Source organism: Hyperolius riggenbachi, chromosome 2, assembly GCF_040937935.1.
Source record: "Hyperolius riggenbachi isolate aHypRig1 chromosome 2, aHypRig1.pri, whole genome shotgun sequence".
In the NCBI taxonomy this organism is placed as follows: domain Eukaryota; kingdom Metazoa; phylum Chordata; class Amphibia; order Anura; family Hyperoliidae; genus Hyperolius; species Hyperolius riggenbachi.
Genome location: NC_090647.1, coordinates 151,821,638 through 151,844,981, shown reverse-complemented (window position 1 = coordinate 151,844,981; position 23,344 = coordinate 151,821,638). Strand labels below are relative to the sequence as shown.

General features: G+C 43.6%; 1 protein-coding gene across 1 annotated transcript in view; it reads right to left on the bottom strand.

The window, feature by feature from the left end:
* ADCY6 (adenylate cyclase 6) overlaps positions 1–22,763 on the bottom strand; it is a 349,764-nt gene extending 327,001 nt beyond the window's left edge. The window contains exon 1 of the mRNA XM_068267693.1: positions 22,688–22,763. Within this exon, the coding sequence (XP_068123794.1) occupies positions 22,688–22,716 (29 nt within the window). The 5' untranslated portion in view covers positions 22,717–22,763. The remainder of the gene's footprint in view (positions 1–22,687) is intronic.
* Positions 22,764–23,344: the final 581 nt, after the last annotated feature.

Here is a 23,344-nt window from a genome sequence, read left to right as displayed (position 1 = left end):
TGGGAAAAGCTAGATACACTCAACAAGTCTTTCCCTCAGAAACCGGAAACAGCTAAAACAAAATTACTAATAAAAAAATGCATTTTAAATAAACTTTGAGCAGGAAAAAAAAAAGTACCAGTATGTGAATTGCAAGTATTTTAACCTACAGCTTCAGGGGCCTTTCACACTGGGGCAGTGCGGTATTTTTACTGCACCCCACCGCAGGGCATTGAAAGTCTATGGGGGCTTTCATACAGACGAGGTGCGACGGAAGTGGCGTTTTCGCCACATCCGATGCTAGGGCAAACCTATGTTTCCGTGTGGTTCTGCGTCAAGGTGCGGGGGACTGGAAGTCATGCAAGTCTATGGTGACGCTTGTGTGCATAAACTCACCACAAGTTTTTCACATCACGCAAGCACGGAAGCGTATTTTAGCAATACGCTTCTGCACACGTGATCGCTTTGCTCACAGGTAGTGAGCGTCCCTGCTGTCAGACGGGGATTACCACGTACTAACACGGTACTTCCCAAAGGCCTGGGGCCGCACCGCTGCCGCCAATCCCCAGACTGAAACCAGCCTCACACTAGTAGACTATGGCAAAAGCTGTAAACACTGAGGAATTCATCAGGTATGGAGAAGCAGCAGTCATTTTGTGGGTTTGCACACAGGATGTTAGGAGACATTTGGGATTAGGAGATTATTATTGTATTTATAAAGCGCCAACATATTACACAGTGCTGGACAATAAATATATACAATGATACAGGAATGACAGACTTACCAAGGTTATACATCATAACACAAAGCTATACAAGGCAAATGGTAGAAGATACATGATCATGCAATTATTGGCTGGTTAGGTAGGCCCAGCAATACAAGTACAGGCTGTCATAGGAAAGGAGCACATGATCATGTAGACTAGGACCCTGCCGGAGGCTTACTCCAATACTACACACATACATGAAACACTGCAGAAGACTAAAGCCTGGAACACACATCTAATTTTGATTGGCCAATCTTACCACTTCCATGTAGTATGAGAGGTTATCTGCACAATCTGCTCACAGTATTCAAACTCTGTCACCTTCATAATACATGGAGGTGGGTAAATAGGCCAGTGAGTGGCCAATCAAAATTGCATGAGTGTATGCCTCCTGAAGCTTCAGTCACACGGAAGATTCAATCGCAATTATTCTTAAATCACATCGCAATGTATCTGAAAAGTCACATCACACATTAACTGTACAGTGCTTTCATACAGTGTAATGAAAGATTGCCTCACTGCCACTGCAGACACGCGTATTAACCTGTGAATGCACAGCATGCATTGTGTTATCCTGACTAAACCTGCAGAATTACACCACATTCAAGAGCATAAAGCCATAGGAATATCATTGCATCTGTGTTGTGATGCGATTATATTGTCTGCTGCGCCAGAACGGACATAGGGGGTTGATTCACTATAACAAATAGTGCGCCTTATCAGAGTAAACATGCCCTATCAGAGTTAATGTGCCTTATCAGAGTAGCATAGCGAGTGCTACAAACTTATGCCTGCTAATTGGCAATGAAGAGAGCTCCACTCATCCTGCCCTGAGCCCCTGCGGGTCCAATCAATTTAAAGGACATTATCCCCGCACTTTGATTGGCCCAATAGGCTGCCTATCACTTGACAGAAAACTTGACTGGCAGAGCAAGGATAATGTCCTTTAAAGTGATTGGACCCGCAGGGGCTCAGGGCATGACGAGTGGAGCACTCGTCATTGCCAATTAGCAGGCATAAGTTCGTAGCGCTCGATATGCTACTCTGATAAAGCACACTAACTCTGATAAGGCACGTTATCTCTCCAATAAGGCACACTATTTTAGTGAATCAACCCCATAGTATGAAAGGACCCTAAAGGATTGTGGATTGGGGGGGGGGGGGGGGGGCAAAAATGAGAATTGGAGGATGTTCCAAACACCCTTTCTGTTGTCAAGCAATTACATCACAACAAATCAACAAAAGACAAGCCAGGGGTGAAGTTAAGTACACTGGTGTAGATGTGTGACATAACACACTGCAGAGATAGATAATCGGTCCATCCTTCAGCTCACTGGTGCGGAGCACTAGAAACCTAATTTTCCTGACTCATGTGAATGTTGGGGGGGGGGGGCACAAGGTAATTCACTTGTTCGCTTTTCTTCATATTAATTAAAAACACTAATGCCTAGCTCCAGCATGACTATCCAGCCAGCAGTTCTGATAGATTCTCCTTGGAGTAAAGGTGCGTACACACATGCGACTATAGTCGTTTGTAACGATCGTTCCCCGATCTTTACCAACGACGATCGTTACAAAAAACGAACCACCGACTATTAAGTCTAACGACGAACGAGCCAAATCGCTACAAAAGAAAGTTGTCTCGGCGGATTTTAACCAACGACGATCGTTTGCAAAAGTAGTACATCGTTGGAAACGATCGTTTGTACCAGGCTGGACATGCGCATTTCACTTTTTCTCCAGGGAACTTTACAATTTTATGCGCAGGCGCATTAAGTGCTTTTACGTGGTGTAACGTTCGTTCTAACGATGTGATCGTTACACACTTTTTAGAACTAACTTTACTCCGGTCGTTCTTTCGTCAATTAAAAGATCGTTCGTCGTTAACAACGAACGATCGTAGTCGCATGTGTGTACGTAGCATTAGTCTGCATGGCCCAATCCTCATATAATTACGGGAGAGGCTCAAACCTAATTAAAAAAGGAAATACAATTTTTTTCTGAGAAAACACAAACAGATTATTCAGTTACTCCCTATACATTACACTTTATCTTCGTCTGCTTTACTTTATTTGTACATGCTTATAAGACAGTCACTAGAAGGTGTTGAGCCAAATAATGTCAAAGCTTGCTGCCAGCCAACTAATCAGGAGGAGTTTAGATAATTACAAGGGCTTCTGCAGCTGAATACTCGTGCAGCATGGTTGGAATTTCAAGTAATTTTCTACTCCAGCGTACTGTTGTCATGGTTGCAAGGAAGGGCAATTCAAGCTTACTGTATGGTTTGGAATTTCTCGGCTGCCTGCAAATTAAAATTAACAGATCATTCAAACAATATATTTAAAAACTTCTGAACTACTGAACATTATGGCAATTTTATTCTAAAACTTGAAGTACCTACAGCTGGCAGGTTTGCTTTTTCTCCATCTAGGGACATCACTATTAGGATTAAGCTCTTTATTTAGAATACCAGACAACCCATCTATCTACAATGACCTTTAGTGGCAAAATCAATTAGGAGCACACTCCTAACTAGGCAACCGGTGGCTACAGAAAGCTTGGGTTGAACATTATAAAAAGGTCAACGACCATTTTGCTACAGTCCCACTATTTAAATTAGAATATGGTCAATGTACTTTATTATCCTTTTAGCAGACAAAGTTAATACTTATTTGGCTGCAGGGCCGAAATTTTCCTGCTGCTGGGAAAGTGTGCCTTCCCCAGCCTGGAAGGCAGGGTATGCAGAGTGGGCAGCAGGGAGCTTTTGTAGTTACCTGTCCAGATGGCTGGATCAGCTTCTTCCTCCTCTGTGGCAGCAGTGATGTAACCACAACAGATCTTGGTTTTGATCACATGATATGACGTGATCAGGATCCAGGAAACTGTGTCAACGTGACTGTGCCATCCGGAGGTGGAAGAGGCGTGATGGAAGAATCTCACCCCTTTTTCACCACCGGGTGGCGCTGTAACGCTGAAACAGTCTCCTGAATCCCGATCACCCCATATCATGTGATTGGGTCCCAGAAGACATGTCAGAATTTCAGAGCCACGGGTGGAAGAAGAAAAGAAGCCATCTGGAACAGGGAACTATAACTGCTCCCTGACGCCCGCTTGTTTGGCAGCACTAGGCAGAAAAACGACATCTGCCGACAGAGGTTTACAGTGCACAGCAGTTGCAAATTAAATATTTATGTGTACAGCCCCATACACGCTCAACAGCGGTCTTTTATGCAAGTTAAACCCGCTAAAAATAAAAAAAATAAAGGGCTTTGTTCAAAAAGCTGATAAGACTGATAAGAGGTCAATCCAATGCTGGGAATACACGGTTCGTTTCTGGCGCTCGATTCTCCTCTCGATCGTTTTGCTGCTTGATTCTGCAGTGGAGTCTCTTATCTTCCGCTTGTTTTTCTTAGCTTTTTCCATTCATACATGCCCACTCCAGGCACAACATGTTTTCTTAAAGAGAATCTGTATGGTTAAAATCGCACAAAGGTAAACATACCAGTGGGTTAGGGGACATTTATTACCCTCTGTCACAATTTCGCCGCTCCTCGCCGCATTAAAAGTGGTTAAAAACAGTTTTAAAAAGTTTGTTTATAAACAAACAAAATGGCCACCAAAACAGGAAGTAGGTTGATGTACAGTATGTCCACACATAGAAAATACATTCATACACAATCAGGCTGTATACACCCTTCCTTTTGAATCTCAAGAGATCATTTGTGTGTTTCTTTCCCCCTGCAGTTCTCATGCACTGAAGTTTCAGGCTGCTCTTTTCAGCTTTGCCCTTGTCTGTAATTCTTCAGTATGTGAAAGCCCAGCCAGCTCAGAGGACGATTTATCCAGCTTGTAAAAGATAAGAGAGAAGAGAGAAGCTGCCCTAATCTAAATAATACACAGGCAGTGTGCATAGAGGGGCCAGGAAGGGGGAGTTCATAGCAGAACCACAACACTGAAGAACTTGGCAGCCTTCCAGACACAGGCCGACAAGTCTGACAGGGGAAACATACATTGATTTATTACAGAGACTGATAGTAGAAAGTGCTGCAGTAAGCCAGAACACATTAGAATAGCTTTTGGAACTTGTAGGATGATAAAAACAGGATGCAATTTTTGTTACGGAGTCTCTTTAATCCTGTATAGCAGGGGTGCCCATTAGGTAGATCGCAATTTACCAGTAGAGCGCAAAGGACTTCTTGGTAGATCCCGACCCCACTACATTTACCATTCTGTATATACATGTGTGTGCCTAAAATTGTAGATAGCATGTCAAAATGATCTACCTATTGTTCAAAGAAGCTCACAAGCCCAAAAAAAAAAAAAGTGTGGGCACCTCTGCTGTATAGGCACATCGTCGCAAAAATTGCTTACCCCTGTAAGTTAAGGATTGTCAGTGTTGTAGGCTGCAATCTTGCCAAAAATCAAGTCTGGGCCTTCCCATCTGAAGTCTGAACAACAGAATGTTGCAATCTAAGCAGCAACAAATCACATGATCAAACGTTTCCGCAAAACTGCACTTTCTTTGAGGAAAAAAAAAAATCTTTCCATTTCAGTCTGCAGTCAGTTATGAACTGTGCTCCTGTAATTGGTTTGCTCTTTGTGGAGTATGGACTGCCTAGAAACTTCACATCATGCTGCACAAATAATTAGCTAGAGTAGAAGCTTGTGACCCACTTCCCGCTGACCGGCTGCAAGCCTGGACACTGCTTCTAAGAGTTGGCAACTTTTAACCATCTTCTACAGAACAGCAAGTACTCCTAGTGCCAGTCAGACTGCAAATCAGATGTGCTTGCCACAGGGAGAGTATGCGTTGCTTTATTTCACCTCAATTAAAATGATTCTTGTAATCAGGGGTTTAAACTTCACAGAGAGTGGTCCAAAGTTACCAGCAGGACCTCTCATATCACAAGACACTAAACATCCTTCATGTCTGGACACATGCCTGGACATCTTGTCTCCGCTGACAGCAGAACAAAGTGTAGCGTGAAGACTGGTTTCTAACAAGCTACAGTCCACAAACTATTTAATCACCACGAGTACCGCTTCCTGTGAATCTGAAGGCAAAAGTCTTCCTACTAAGAGATTTACAATCCAAAGCTTGCATATCCAGCAACTCTGCTAAATCTAACAACATTGTGATGGTGATATGAATTAGGAATGCAGAAGCCAAATAACCGGTCTGACAATCTACTTCCAAGGGCATTTTATCACTAATGAGTAATACCATGTCTATATTCCACATAGCTTTTTAATTAAATCTTTGCCTTTCAGGTACTCATATGTTCCCTCTAAGGGCATGTTAGTATACATACACTAAGAACTATATCATGCAGAAGCCAATTAGCATTTCCGTATGTTTTAGGACTTAGTGTATGAGTCGAAACAGGAGGTAACCAATATAGAAAAACACAGCCAAACGTGAAGTATGTGAGTGGTTAACACTTGAGCCTACCTTCCGTACTGCATTCTAGACAACACAGCATGAAAGGCTAACAAATGCAACCATTACAGGACTGGAAATGTAGGTGTGCCCCCAATCTTGCTGTCTGTTATGACCAGCTCCATGTCAGAGGCATGTGCCATACTGCCAACTGCCAGAAGAAAGACACAGGCATGTGCATACTGCCAACTTACAAGAGGAAAAGGCTAGCCTAAAAGGTGGCCACACACACCATACAATTAAAAGATCCAATTTTTCACTAATTCAATCCTTTCGATCGGTTGTCGTAAAAAAATCGAGAGCTTTTCTTTGATTGATAAATCCAATCGAATTTCAAGTTTTCTTAAATTTTTGGAGATGGGACATGTTGGAAATTTAAGACCAACTTTTTCAAGAATTGTATGGTGTGTGATGGATTGTCAATTACTTGATGTACAGTTCGAATCATTTTTTTTCTGAGCTTTCAATTATTTTATTCATGATTGGTGAAAAATTTAACATAGGTGTGTGGTACATTGTAACAATTCAAAAATCTGACCAATCAGAAAAATTGATTGTTATTCTTGAATTGAAAATATATTTAAAAAACAAAATTGGTGTGTGGCCACCTTAAGCCTTCTGAGGAAGAACAATATGGCTGCCTTTCATCATGTGACCCTGTTTCATCCCTCCTCCCTTCTTATACTGACAGATGTTAGCCTCTGTCATTTAACCACTTAAGCCCTGAGTGTATTTTTACCTTATGGACCAGAGCAATTTTCACATTTCAGCGCTCCTCCCAATCATTTGCCAATAACATTACCACTACTTATCACAACAAAATGATCTGTATCTTGTTTTTTCTGCCACTAATTAGGCTTTCTTTGGGTGGTACCTTTTGCTAAGAATTATTTTTTTCTAATGCATTTTAATGGGAATATTAAGAAAAAAAATTAAAAAAAATCATTATTTCTCAGTTTTCAGCCATTACAGTTTTAAAATAATACATGCTTCCATAATTAAAACCCACGTATTTTATTGCCCTATTTGTCCTGGTTATTACACCATTTAAATTATCTTGCTATCACAATGTATGGCGCCAATATTTTATTTGGAAATAAAGGTGCAGGTTTTCATTTTTGCGTCTGTCACTATTTACAAGCCCATAATTTAAAAAAATAACAGTAATATACCCTCCTGACATACATGTAAAAAAAGTTCAGTCCCTAAGGTAAGTATTTATGTCGTTTTGTTTTTTTTACTTTATTTTATCATTTTTTCGAAATGCAAAAGTTTTATTTGGGCATTTATGGGAGAGAGTGGGAGGTAAGGGGTTAATTTTAAATTATGTGCAGGTCTCTTTATTAAAGTAAATGATTGTAGGTGTAATTTTACTTTTTGCCCACAAGATGTCCTCAGTTATTAGCTTCCTGCGTATGCTTTTAGTACACAAACAGGAACTAATGCGTGTAAGCGTAAGTACAGTGTTTAAAAATGACCGCAGGCATCTAATTGATGTGTGATCATGGACACAGGGAACTAGAAAAATGAATGGGAACTGCATTCCCATTCATTGATCTCCGGGCTAACATGTAGCAGTAAGAACTAGTGCGTGAGCACGTGAGAGCACGCACAGCGGCGATTGTAGCAGAGTTACGAATATCTACTCCCCTGAGGCTTAGATGAAGTTTTTTAGGGGAGTAGATATACTGTACTGTAAACATTAAGTGGTTAAGAAATTAAGTGATCTCCATTCCGGCAACAACAAATCAGGTGGCCTTCTCTTTTAAGTTAATGGGTACCTTGAGTATCAGTCCATTAACTATGAAAATTAGCAATATAATAAAGATATGCACTATAAAAAGCTAACTGCTTAATTTTACCTAGAAATGTTAAGATTTCAGTCTTTTCCACATTTTAGAACTCGCAGTGACGTCACAGGAAAATGATTTCACATCAGATCAATGCCAGGTTTGTGGGTCATGTTGAGTTCTGGTTGGTGAAGCTGCGGGCTTGTAGTACCGCATAAGGCTGAAACTCATAACACTACTAACTGTGCGGTTATCCACATTCCAACAAACAGAAATGCCTATTTCAGTAACAGTGTAATATATCTTACTCATTGTTGCACTTAATCTGCCAGGTTCAAGTCAACTTCTGTCCTATATTGCTCTTCTTACTTTGTTTGGGTCTTCGGGAAATAGGATTCATAACAAATAGAATATGAAATGTAGTCTGGTATAATGAAAGCTCACTCAAATACAACTAATCCCGCTGCAACACTGCCAGCTAATCACGGTATAAATGTCAGTTAATCTCCAGGAATTCATGAGTTTACCATCATAAATTCCGCTGTGAAATATCCTGTATTATCTTAAGCCAGATCCCGGTACAAATTAGGAAAACAGAGGTGAGCACAGCATGAAGCCAGTTAGGTAAGCCACACATGAAATATTAAAATTAAGCAGGCTTAGAATGCATGGTATATATAGATCACTCCAGGCACCCAAATGAGACACACACACACACACACACACACACACACACATATAAGGTGGGAAGTGCAAATAGATAGTAATGGTTTGACAATGTGTTTGAAAAATGTAATTCCTTTTTTTTTTTTTCTTTATGTAATGATCTCACACAGGAATGCACATTTTATCCTGTAAGCATTCATTACTATATACAGAAATACCATTGGCAGAAAAATTGTTAACAGCAAGGCCAGACCTACCTCCCTCTCGCTACGAAAAGAAAAAAAAAAAAAAAACACAATCTCCTCTATCTAGCACATATAAAGTAAGCACTGCAGTACTTAGTGCAGAACCCAATGATGGTCACACACTAAGGCCACTTTTACAGTGGGACATTAAAGTCACACGTTATAAAAAATTATAATACAGACTAACGCACAGCAATGCAAAGTCTGTGCGACATACACAGTGCACACGTTGCGTTAGTGTGTAAAGTGTAGCAATATTTAGAAAGTGCTGCATGCTGTGCGTTTAGCAATACATTTGCTGCGTTGTGTGTTGCAGATGCTCAGTAAGGTTTTTTATTTGTTTTTTTTTAATTAAATGTAGCGCATGCGCCGTTTTCGTTCCATCAGTAAGCGACAAAAACGGCGCACCAAGAGACAATGCAGTGCAAAATAACGTCCAATTTCATAACCTACATGCGCTGCGTTAGGGGCGACTTTAACGTCGCATCAAACGCAATGTCCCACTGTGAAAGAGGCCTAAAGGTAGCCACACACGCAGGGCTGAGGAGTCGGAGCAATTCTGGGTACCCGGAGTCTTCATAAACGGTCAGGTGATTTTTCTACCGACTCCACAGCCCTGCACACACGTAATTTTTTTTTCTTCTATTTTGATTCGATCAATCCGATCCAATTTTTCAGTTAATAGGAAGCTTTGAAGAAATTGTTCAATTTAACACACACGTATGCGCAAAATTGCCTAAATTTCGTGGAAAAAGATCGACGTCAACAATAGTTGGCTAGTTAGAAAACTCTCCTCCATGGCAACCTATCACTCACTAATCAATTTTTGATCATTTTGCATTTTCATAGAACTACATTTTTCACGGAGACATATCACCATTTTCCATCTCTGTACACCTATCAATATCTTAGGTGATTATCATTAGCTGTTCAGCATTACAATTACCACTGAACACCACATTGCTACTTACATTGACCACACTTTATTGTGCTACACTCAACGATTTGTGTTTATTAATTACATAAATAAAACAAAGGACAATACAGTTACATATTAGAATTCTACAAAAAAAAAAAAAAAAACAAAAAAAAAAAAAAAAAACACAAAAACAAAACTATTCCATATATATTATTTTCACACTACATACCATAACATACTCTGCCCATCTTTTCATCATATGCATGTACTGAGCACATACTTTCATAATTGCATGCTTTTTGTTGTTTATTTTGGTATGTACTGAATAAATACAATTTGACAATCCAACACACACACACGTTGGCAAAGTTGGTCTGATGGGTACTAGGCATTACTCTGATCAGAATAAAATAGTGCTACTTTGGAAGGTTTGAAATTTGCTATTTTATAACAAACAAACAAACAAAAAAAAAAAACACTCCAGGCTTCTTGCACACAGGGACGTTACAGGCGCATGTTAGTGCAGCCTGTAACGCTCCCCCCACGCACAGCAATGTAACACAAGTGGGCTGCTCACACTGCCCACGTTGCGTTACATTGTAACACAGCAAAGTGCTGCATGCTGTGCGTTCTACGCGGCTAAGCCGCGTTAGACTGTTTGCACATGCTCAGTCATGTTGGGGAGGAGGGGAGAGCGGCCAGGCACATGGCTAATTAATATTCACTGCACTAAGTGACGTGCAGTGTTTACTTCCTGAAGCGGCTGCTCTGTGCGGCGATTGTCCGGGCGGGACCACGTGATGCCGCATGCGTCCAAGAGTACGCATCACGGACGCCAGAGTGAGCTGCACAACGTGGCTTACTCCGACGTCCACACCAGAGAGCACCAGGCGTTGCGTTAGGGGCACGTTATGTGCCCTATAACGTCCCCTAAACGCAAACGTCCTGGTGTGTAACTAGCCTAAGGAAAGGGCTAATTTACAGGATACCCGAAGTGACATGTGACATAATGAGATAGATATGTGTATGTACACAAATAACTATGCTGTGTTCCTTTTTTTCTCTCTCTGCCTGAAAGAGTTAAATATCAGGTATGTAAGTGGCTGACTCAGTCCTGACTCAAACAGGAAGTTACTACAGTGTGACCCTCACTGAGAAATTCCAACTATAAAACACTTTCCTAGCAGAAAATGGCTTCTGAGAGCAAGAAAGATAAAAAGGGGAATTTCTTATCAGTGGGGGTCACACTGTAGTCACTTCCTGTCTGAGTCAGGACTGAGTCAGCCACTTACATACCTGATATTTAACTCTTTCAGGCAGAGAAAGAAAAAAAGAAACAGCATAGTTATTTCTGTGCTAGGCAGTGTACATACACATGTCTATCTTGTCATGTCACTTCGGGTATCCTTTAACCTCCTTGCCGGTCCAATTCCCGCCGGCAAGGAGGCAGCGCAGCACTTTTTATTTATTTTTTATTTTTTCAAATCATGTAGCGAGCCCAGGGCTCGCTACATGATAGCCGCTTAAAGGACAACTGAAGTGTGAGTGATACGGAGGCTGACATATTTATTTCCTTTTAAGCAATATGAGTTTCCTGGCTATCCTGCTGATCTTCTGTCTCTAATACTTTTAGCCATACACCCTGAACAAGCATGAAGCAGATCAAGTGTTTCTGACATTATTGTCAGGCCTGACAAGATTAGCTGCATGCTTGTTTTTGGTGTGATTCAGACACTACTACAGCCTAATACACCAGCAGGAATGCCAGGCAACTGGTATTACTTAAAAGGAATTAAATATGGCACCCTCCATATACCTATCACTAACGTTGTCCTTTAAGTCTGGGTATTTGGTGGCATTTTTTTTATGTGGACAATTTTTTTTTACTTTTTGCAAAAATTACAGGCTGCCATATTTATTATCTTTTAAACAATACCAGTTGCCTGGCTGTCCTGCTGATCTCTTTGGCTGCACAAGTGTCTGAATCAAAAACCTGAAATAAGCATGCTACTAATCCAGTCAGACATCAGCTAGAAACAACAGATCTGCATGCTTGTTCAGGGTCTATAGCTAAAAAGTATAAGATAGAAAGGATCAGCAGAATAGCCAGGCAATCTGCATTGTGTAAAAGGAAATAAATATGTAAGCTCCCATATCCCTCTCCGTTCAGGTGTGCTTTAAAAGCCTTTTTAATGAAGTGACTTAAAAATAACAGGCAAAATACGCAGTCATTGCGGTGTTACTCAGAAAACAATTTCTACCCTATCCAAAACAATTCATAAGCCTTTATTAAAAATCTCTACATCACCCTGTATTGTATTTCCTCAGTAGAAGAGGAAGCCACCTAGCTGAAATGTCATAATCAACTACAAAGTTATTTGATTAAGCTTCATGGAGCAGGCAGATTAAAATGATGCCTTTCTGTAGCAATACACATTCATTACAGCATGGTAATAGGACATACTGCAGCAGTTAAATAAAAGGAACGTGGTATCTGCCATTTTTAACTTTGCTAATGTTATAAAACATTAACGTGTAATAACATTTCATTTGTAACCCTGGAAGCCAATTCTCAACAGCATGGCAACAAATACAATGAAATGTACAATGCATCTTCTGTCAGAGGCTGCTCAAGGAAGCAGACAGCCTACACAGTGTGGAGGAAACCATGAAGCACTTCTATGATCACAAATAGCAACCGCCAATCAGGTTCTGCAATGTGGCAATGTTTTATTAGATACCGGGTCCATCCTACAATTCAGTTTACAGGTATAGAAGTCGTATGGTGCCCATACACTGTACAATAAAAGAAAAACGTTAAATGTTCCCGTTTATTCGACCAAAACGATCCAATGTAAGTTCAAAAGAATCTTTTTATTTGATCAAGAAAAACAAACGATTAGTCAGTTGTGTTTTTTTATTAAAATCAGGCATGTTGAAAAAAATTTGTATATGTAATCGGAATAATCAAACGAAATTATCTAATCGGGGGGGGGAGGTACCACGTATGGGCACTATAAGCTGTGTTCACACTTGTGCCGGATCACGTGCGTCCAGCGGGGGCCGATGGTCCTGCATGGTCCAGCTGTAGCCCGGAGCAGATGCACTCCTCCATATGCTATATTTGTCTGCCCAGGATTATCGCAGACTGCACAGAAGTGCGACGCGCTTACTGCATCAGATCCCGCAGATCCGTTACAGCGTGACAAGTGTGCACGGCTTCTATTTATAAAATAGGAGCTTTTCACTGTGGAGAGGAGGACAGACAAATGTCTGTTCCTCCACTCAAGTGGGAACACAGCCTAAAAATGACAGATCAATTCATTTTGGCGAGCGGCTCTGACAGCCGAGCGCCGAAACTGGGCACCATCATAGCAGCAATGCTATGATGCGCGCTCCGCATAGCGGTAATGCGGGGCTCTGGCAGCGGCCAGACCCCGAATTACATCTCCCTCTGAGTTGTGACAACTCGGAGGGGGAAATAGTATTTAACACCGCCTCGGAGTTTAGCAGCAATGGGGAAAGCAGTCATTCGGCTCTCCCCGCACCGAACTGAGCGGCGCCGACATAAAATGCACCCTTAAAAATGGAACTCCTAACAGTTAAATGGGTCCTGTGGCGAAAAATTTTAAAAATTAAAATATGTGCAAACATAGACAAATAAGAAGTACGTTTTTTCCAGAGTAAAAATGAGCCATAAATTACTTTTCTCCTATGTTGCTGTCACCTACAGTAGGTAGTAGAAATCTGACAGGTTTTGGACTAGTCCATCTCTTCATAGGGGATGCTCAGCAAGGCTTTTATGCTTTATAAAGATATTGCCTACAAAAGGATTTAAACAATGATGCTGGACAGCTTCTCTGCTCACTACACAGTTTTTTGGCAGTTGGACAGAGCAACTGTCATTCACTTAGGCCTAGTGCACACCAAAAACCGCTAGCAGATCCGCACAATGCTAGCAGATTTTGAAACTCTTTTTCTTATTTTTCTACAGCATTTCAGCTAGTGTTTTGCGGTTTTGTGTAGCGGTTTTGGTATAGTAGATTTCATGTATTGTTACAGTAAAGCTGTTACTGAACAGCTACTGTAACAAAAAACGCCTGGCAAACCGCTCTGAAGTGCCGTTTTTCAGAGCGGTTTGCGGTTTTCCTATACTCAACATTGAGGCAGAAACGCATGCGCAATCCAAAATCTGCAGCAGCCCGGGAGTATGCGTTTCTGCAAAACGCCTCCCGCTCTGGTGTGCACCAGCCCATTGAAATACATTATCCTAGCGGATCCGCACCCGCAAGCAGATCGCAAACCGTAGCGGAAACACTCCGGTGTGCACTAGGCCTAAGTGCTGTTGAAAATAAATAAATCCCTGAGAATCCCCCCCAAGAAGAGATGGACTAGTCCAAAACCTGTCGCTTCTTTTTTCCCGACTCCGACTCCAGGCACCCAAAATTGCCCGACTCAGACTCCACAGCCCTGGTTTATACTAGTGGTTTACATAGATGGCAGCAATATTGATTTAGCTTTCAAAAAAGTGTTCTCAAGCACTTGCATATTTCTGCTGATACGCACATTGTGGGTTTTTTTTCTTTGTTTATTGTTTTTTTAAAAGGATTAGAGGCTTTAAAAATATCTCGTGATCTGTAAGGGCTGTTTTACACTCGGAGCGAAAACAGAGAATCACGATTGCAATTGTAATTTTGCAGCTGTAAATTTTGTGATTTTGCAGTGATATACAATTGCGATTCTTGTTCAATAGAACAAGCATCACACTGCACCCACCCCCAAAATGCTGTATGCAGCAGTAAGGGCCCTTTTCCACTAGCAATCGCTAGCGTTCACGCTGAACGCTAGCGATTGCTGAATCGCAATTACTGCACTGCATAGCAAAATCGCGGCAATTATCGCTCCGCCGCGCGTTCGCGTTCCCCGCAAAAACGAATCGCGGTAGTGGAAATGACCTACCGCGATTCCCATGTTAAAAAGCAAACCGTAGCGATTGTAAAATCGCTAGCGGTTTGCGGTTTTGCGATTCAGCCAGCGCAAACGCGCTGGTGGAAAAGGGCCCTAAGAACGATTCTAATATTGTGTAATAATAAAAATGGTTAATAAGATGCTAATGGTTTTGGGCTGATACAAATTTGATGTTAATTTTATGCAGCTTGGACTTGCTCTTTACTTGTCAGTTTAAGAATGAATGCATTCCTTATTAGATCTGGCTTCCAGTTTCCATGCATTGCAATTACCGGTAACCATCAAATACCAGATGAAATGCCACACGAGTCTTTGTGAATTGTCATGAAGTTGTTTGATAAGTTACTGAACATTCACAATGATGCAATGTACGGGCGCTTCGTAACCCGGGCTGTGACGTTAAGGAGTCTGAGCAATTTTTGGGCAACCGGAGTCTGAGGTTTGAGTGCTCGTTTCCAGTATTGCGGTGCAGAATCGCCTGGATTCCACCGCTGATGAAATAGCATGCGGATGCGATTTTTTTCGTGTTTTTTGCCGCGAATTCGCATAGGTGAGGGTATATGCGAATTTAACCATGTCACTGCCTGTTTGAAGTTACATTGGTACCTATGCGAATTCGCATGAAAATTCGCATACCATAGCCGCATGCGAATTCCCTATTAAATACATTAGCGGCGATTCGCATGCATTCCACTCGCAGGCGAATTCGTTGGCTCTTTTGTGCGTTTTTTAAACGCTGAAAAAAACGCACCTCAACAACGCTACAGTGGAAACAGGCCCATCCACTTGCATTACATGTGCGAATCCGCATGCGTTGGACGCATGCGGATTCGCGATAGTGGAAACGAGCCCTTGTAAACTGCAGAGAAGAGGTGCCTAATGATACAAAAATAGCTAAAATAATAAAGAGGAGGCTTACCTCAATTCATACACACGAAGTTTAATTATGAACAGGCAACACAGACTATGGAGTTGGAGCAATTTTGGTACCTGGAGACAGAGGTTTCATAAACTGAGGAGTCGGAAGATTTTTGTATGGACTCCACAGCCCCTTTTAGTAATGCGGCTTACCGCACTGCAATGCACCACCTACGCAAGATCCACAGTGCGGCAGGTGCGTTGCGGCATATTGGGTTGCATTATACTTCCGGGAAACATGTGTGTTAACAGTGGAAGCGAAGCATAGTTTACACTAACTGTATGCTTCACTGTACCCGACAAGGCAAGTATAGCATGTGGAACCGCTGACCCGATCCGTTGCTTTGTGCTCCTGGTCTCACAGGGAAGGCAACCAATGGCTACTGCAAATGTGATCTTACCACATGTGTAAAAATCTTAGTGACTAAAAAAAAATAAAAATTTATTATTATTATTATTATTATTATTATTATTAACTTCACATGAAAAGTTTCACCAAACAGGTCTTCATGAATTGAGCCCATAGTCTTCTCCAGGAACTGGATAATTAGTGGGCTTGTTTCAAAGAATTAACAAATGCAGTAAGGCCTGAGACACACTGTAAGGGATGAAACCCACAAGAGCGCTTCTCAGAGCATTTAGGGAGCGCTTGAAAACGCTAGCAATTTCCAAAAACGCTCAGCTAATGTTAACAGATGTGCCAACTTCCACTGGAGCGTTTGCGATTCCTAAAATCGCAAGCGCAGGACATCCAGCATTTTGTTAGCGTTAGCGCTTCAATGTAAAGTATATAATCACTGGCGTAATCGCTCATCAAAACTTGCACAGAGCGATTTTGCTAGCGTTTTAAAGTTACTGTATACTGTAACAAAATTAAATGAAAGGACAAAGCAGACTTTAAAATGCTAATCGCTACACAACCGCTGGCAAATTGTTTACACTTTCTAAAATCGCTCCCTAAAACGCTCATAAAATCGCTTACAAACTGCTCATACAAAACGCTTTCGATTAGCGATAGCGTTTTGTAGTGGGTTCCAGGCCTAAGTGTTTTACTGCATTTAAAAAAAAAATAATAATTGCTTCCATTGACTTGCATTTGAAAAATCACGATTGCAGTGATTTTAGCGCAAGTCAATGGGAGCATTTTTTTTTATTTTTTTTTAAACGGAGACAGACACAGTAGTGACGATCAGAAAAGCACTTACAGTGTGTCTCAGGCCTTAGGCAGAAAACAACTGACTTTACCAAACATTTTGTAAAATATCAATTCTCAAAGGCGGTTGCCAGATAGAAAAACGAAAATTACCAACTAGCCAGGAAAATTACCAACTTGCGGGGTTAATACCAGGGCTCTGGAGTCGGAGATATTTTGGGTACCTGGAGTCGAAGTCGGTGGTTTTACAAACTGAGGAGTCGGATGATTTTTGTACCAAATCCACAGCCCTGATAAGTATAAGACTAAGGAGTTGGAGAGTCAGAGCCATTATGGGTACCTGGAGTCGGAGTCGTGGTTTCATAAACTGAGGAGTCGGATGATTTTTGTACCGACTCCACAGCCCTGGGAAATACCTTATAAATGTCAATTCCCAAAGGATACCACATTTGGTGAAATAAGTGAGATGCTTGGTATTTTATCTCCAACCTGGAGCTATCAGTAACATTTTTACTGCATGAGGTACGTCTTAGTGAACTGAGCCCAATGTACAGAACAGGGCTCACATAAGGTTCTCCATTTTGCACACAAAAAAAAAAAAAAAAAAAAAAGTTAACTGCAAGCATTTGATCTCACAGAAAATGTCCAACATGTTGGAAAACAGTGCGTAAGAGCAAGCTCTCCAAACGTGAACGCGCTCCTTATCACCCTCTAGTGAACACAAACACACACTACTTTGTACACAGCACAGAGCCTCTGATGTGAAGGACATTCGAAGAGCTCCGAAATGCAACTGTTTTTTGTCAAAGGATAGCAATACATAACCAGAGATAAAAGCTTAACTGACAGTACATAAACTGAACATTTGCGTATTGTTAATAATCAAACATGATAGCTGCCAACTCTTGTAGCCGCCTTGAACAACCCTGCTTAGAAATGCTACACTGTTGACTACATAAAACTATAATTATCCGAAATGCTGGCAAATGCATGATGTCCTTCGGTTGCTATTCCTCAATGATCATTTCATAACATAGACAATCCAACCATAGGACAGCTAATGCAATACAACACAGAGCAAACCAATGATAAAAAAAACAATACTCAGAGCTGTTGTGTTCCTTGCCATGTTATGTACAGCTAGAACCACATCACACAGTTACGAAAAGCATTACCTAAAAACATGCATCAGACTTTGAGGTCTACTAATAAGTGGTAAACAACATCACATCACTGTTCCCATCAATGCATTTTGGTAGCGTGCGTTAACAAATGTAGTACAGAAAAGTGAAGTTGCAACAGGGTATGCATTGCTCACCTATCATCACTTTGTTAAAAATGTGGGATTGCTTGGCTAGATAATTATGCAGCATTTGGGTGCCATGACAACCATGGCAGACCATACTTACATGCCCATTCATAAACCAGTTAAAACAAAGTTATTGTAAAACATGCGTTAGCTATGCAGGCCTTATAGATTAGGGATAATAGTCATCCTGTAAAATGTGTCCCTCAGCAACAGGATAGCAACATAAGCTTGATTAATATGATTAGATATATTCTAAATGATTTATACTTGGTTGCTATGGATACAATACAGACCTACACTTTTGAACTAGGTTTCTGAATAACGCTTGCATCTCAAACACCAGGAATACACTACATGAATACATACTAATAATAGATCAGGCCTGGAAAGTTGGGAAACAGCATTCCAGAGTTGAACATTTCATTTATTTTAGACAGAAAGAGAAATGTGCATTTACAGGCTGGAATACAGGAGAAATGACATCTTTCAGGTCGTAGCTACAGACACTTATCTACCTGCTGTGCTGGAATGAGCAAGGTCAATATATACACATAGAGAAACACCAATTACAGCATATTATTTATGATGGATCAAGGCCCATCTTACCATGGCAAACTGCATCACAGGGACAGAACCAAGGCAAACACAGATCAATACACAAACAAGCAGGAAAACGACAACTAAAAAAAAGCAAAGCAGAAGGCCCAGAGGAAGCAGTGTCAAATATCATGTAGACCCTGCTGTGGTATCTCAGATCTCAGTGTGGCAAAAGCAGTGTCAGTGCACAGATCCCCTACTACACTGACACACAGGAAGGCAGAGTGCGTGCACATATCCCCCTTGTAAACACAGGAAGGCAGTGGCAGTGCACTAATCCCCCCCCCCCCCCACACACACACACACTACACACAGGAAGGCAGTGTCAGTGTACAGAACCAACTACACAGATCGGAGCAGTGCTTTTCAGCGCTGCCAGATTTGGGCGCAGCCGGCGCCTCCATAGACTACAATAGGAATCATTCCTATTGCAGCGCTCAGTGAGTAACGTTGGCTCCGTTAGGAGACGGAGCCGAGGTTGCTTAAAAACATAATAATTCGGCCTCCAGAAATCGCTGGAAGCCGAATTATTTCATTCCCCCACTATCCATGGCAGCCTGGAGGGGGAATAGTAATTAAATCGGCCCGGACTTGTGCAGAAGCAGGATCAGCCGTATAACAGCTGGATCCTGCGCCCAAGTCTACCGGCGCCGATTTCAAATGTACTCACACAGATACTCAGAAAGGCAGTGTTAGTGCACAGATCCCTCCCACACACACACTACACACAGGAAGGCAGTGTCAGTGCACAGATCCACTACACACAGGTAGGCAGTGTCAGGGCACAGATCCCCCCTTTACACACAGGAAGACAGTGTCAAGGCACAGATCCCCCCTTTACACACAGGAAGACAGTGTCAGGGCACAGATCCCCCCTTTACACACAGGAAGACAGTGTCAGGGCACAGATCCCCCTCTACACACAGGAAGACAGTGTCAGGGCACAGATCCCCCCTTTACACACAGGAAGACAGTGTCAGGGCACAGATCCCCCCTTTACACACAGGAAGACAGTGTCAGGGCACAGATCCCCCCCACTACACACAGGTAGGCAGTGTCAGGGCACAGATCCCCCCTTTACACACAGGAAGACAGTGCCAGGGCACAGATCCCCCCTCTACACACAGGAAGACAGTGCCAGGGCACAGATCCCCCCTCTACACACAGGAAGACAGTGCCAGGGCACAGATCCCCCCTCTACACACAGGAAGACAGTGCCAGGGCACAGATCCCCCCTCTACACACAGGAAGACAGTGCCAGGGCACAGATCCCCCCTCTACACACAGGAAGACAGTGCTAGGGCACAGATCCCCCCTCTACACACAGGAAGACAGTGCTAGGGCACAGATCCCCCCTCTACACACAGAAAGAGAGTGTCAGGGCACAGATCCCCCCTCTACACACAGGAAGACAGTGTCAGGGCACAGATCCCCCCTTTACACACAGGAAGACAGTGTCAGGGCACAGATCCCCCCTCTACACACAGGAAGACAGTGTCAGGGCACAGATCCCCCCTCTACACACAGGAAGGCAGTGTAAATGTACAGATCCCCCCAGTATAAACAAGAAGGCAGTGTCAGGGCACAGATCCACCAGTACACACAGGAAGACAGTGTCAGGGCACAGATACCCCCTTTACACACAGGAAGACAGTGTCAGGGCACAGATACCCCCTTTACACACAGGAAGACAGTGTAAATGTACAGATCCCCCCTCTACACACAGGAAGGCAGTGTAAATGTACAGATCCCCCCAGTATAAACAAGAAGGCAGTGTCAGGGCACAGATCCACCAGTACACACAGGAAGACAGTGTCAGGGCACAGATACCCCCTTTACACACAGGAAGACAGTGTCAGGGCACAGATCCCCCCTCTACACACAGGAAGGCAGTGTAAATGTACAGATCCCCCCAGTATAAACAAGAAGGCAGTGTCAGGACACAGATCCATCAGTACACACAGGAAGACAGTGTCAGGGCACAGATCCCCCTCTACACACAGGAAGGCAGTGTAAATGTACAGATCCCCCCAGTACACACCGGAAGGCAGTGTCAGTGCATAGATCCCCCCCACTACACACCAGAAGGCAGTGTCAGTGCACAGATCCCCCCACTACTCCCCGGAAGGCAGTGTCAGTGCACAGATCCCCCCCCCACTACACACCGGAAGGCAGTGTCAGTGCACAGATCCCCCCACTACACACCGAAAGGCAGTGTCAGTGCACAGATTGCTCCCCCCCCCCCCCCCCCACTACACACAGGAAGGCAGTGTCAGTGCACAGATCTTCCCACTATACACAGAAAGAATATCAGGGCACAGATCCCCCCTCTACACACAGGAAGACAGTGTCAGGGCACAGATCCCCCCTTTACACACAGGAAGACAGTGTCAGGGCACAGATCCCCCCTCTACACACAGGAAGACAGTGTCAGGGCACAGATCCCCCCTCTACACACAGGAAGGCAGTGTAAATGTACAGATCCCCCCAGTATAAACAAGAAGGCAGTGTCAGGGCACAGATCCACCAGTACACACAGGAAGACAGTGTCAGGGCACAGATACCCCCTTTACACACAGGAAGACAGTGTCAGGGCACAGATACCCCCTTTACACACAGGAAGACAGTGTCAGGGCACAGATACCCCCTTTACACACAGGAAGACAGTGTAAATGTACAGATCCCCCCCCCCCAGTATACACAAGAAGGCAGTGTCAGGGCACAGATCCATCAGTACACACAGGAAGACAGTGTCAGGGCACAGATCCCCCTCTACACACAGGAAGGCAGTGTAAATGTACAGATCCCCCCAGTACACACCGGAAGGCAGTGTCAGTGCATAGATCCCCCCCACTACACACCAGAAGGCAGTGTCAGTGCACAGATCCCCCCACTACTCCCTGGAAGGCAGTGTCAGTGCACAGATCCCCCCCCCCACTACACACCGGAAGGCAGTGTCAGTGCACAGATCCCCCCACTACACACCGAAAGGCAGTGTCAGTGCACAGATTGCTCCCCCCCCCCCCCCCACTACACACAGGAAGGCAGTGTCAGTGCACAGATCTTCCCACTATACACAGAAAGAATATCAGGGCACAGATCCCCCCTCTACACACAGGAAGACAGTGTCAGGGCACAGATCCCCCCTCTACACACAGGAAGACAGTGTCAGGGCACAGATCCCCCCTCTACACACAGGAAGACAGTGTCAGGGCACAGATCCCCCCTCTACACACAGGAAGACAGTGTCAGGGCACAGATCCCCCCTCTACACACAGGAAGACAGTGTCAGGGCACAGATTCCCCCCTCTGCACACAGGAAGACAGTGTCAGGGCACAGATTCCCCCCTCTGCACACAGGAAGACAGTGTAAATGTACAGATCCCCCCCAGTACACACAAGAAGGCAGTGTCAGGGCACAGATCCCCCCTCTACACATAGGAAGGCAGTGTAAATGTACAGATCCCCCAGTACACACAGGAAGGCAATGCAAATGTACAGATCCCCCAGTACACACAGGAAGGCAATGCAAATGTACAGATCCCCCAGTACACACAGGAAAGTGTAAGTGTACTGATCCCCACCACTACACACTGACACACAGGAAGGCAGGAAGTCCGCTCACGGTGGATCTCTCCTCTGTACTGTCTATATGGGAAGTCCGTGCTGCAAGACAAGTCACTGCTCCATGTACACACGATTAAGGCTGTCACTGGGGGCACAGCAGCCCCCCTCGGGGAATAGCCAGGGTCACAAATCAGCCCCCCAGTGGCCAGCCTGCTGTATGATCACCAGCAGATCTCAGATCTCTTTGCCTCCAGCACATTCCCGCACAGCCTGGCCCTTCTGCATTGCTGAATTCTCAGCAACCCCAGCACTCCCCCTCGCTCCCTCCCATGAAAAAAAAACCTCCGCAATCCTCTCCCCCAGACCTACCTCACACCCCCGCAATCCGCCCCCACCATCCCAGGGAGCAAGAGAGCAGAGAGCAGCCCCCCCTCATCCCTCTGTCCCAGAGGAAGATCCGCACAGCCAGCCTGCTCCAGACACACAGGAGAGAGAGGGGGGGAGAGAGAAGGAGGGAGGGGAAGAGAGAAACAGAGAGTGACAACAGGGAAAGGAGGGAGAAACAAGTACAGAGAGGGGAGGAGAGAGAACCGAGAGATAGAAGTGTGCACTGACATAAGGCAGATGGACACATACCGGGCAAGACTATGGAGAAAGGGCAGGGGGTGGCAGAATGACAGATCTCCCTTCCATGCAATAAAGCAGATAATCTCTGCAAGAACATCTATCTATGTAGGGTGGGCAGAATGGACACAAAGCAGGGAAAGATTCCTCTGATAATGGGCTAGGAAGACACAGAGATGACTTGCATGGTGGAACTGCTGTAAATGCAGGATGCATGGAGCTAGGAAGACACAGACATGACTTGCATGGTGGAACTGCTGTGAATGGAACATGCATGTGATGACTTGCATGGTGGAACTGCTGTGAATGCAGCATGCATGGAGCTAGGAAGACAGATATGACTTGCATGGTGGAGCTGCTGTGAATGGAGCATGTATGTGATAATGGGCTAGGAAGACACAG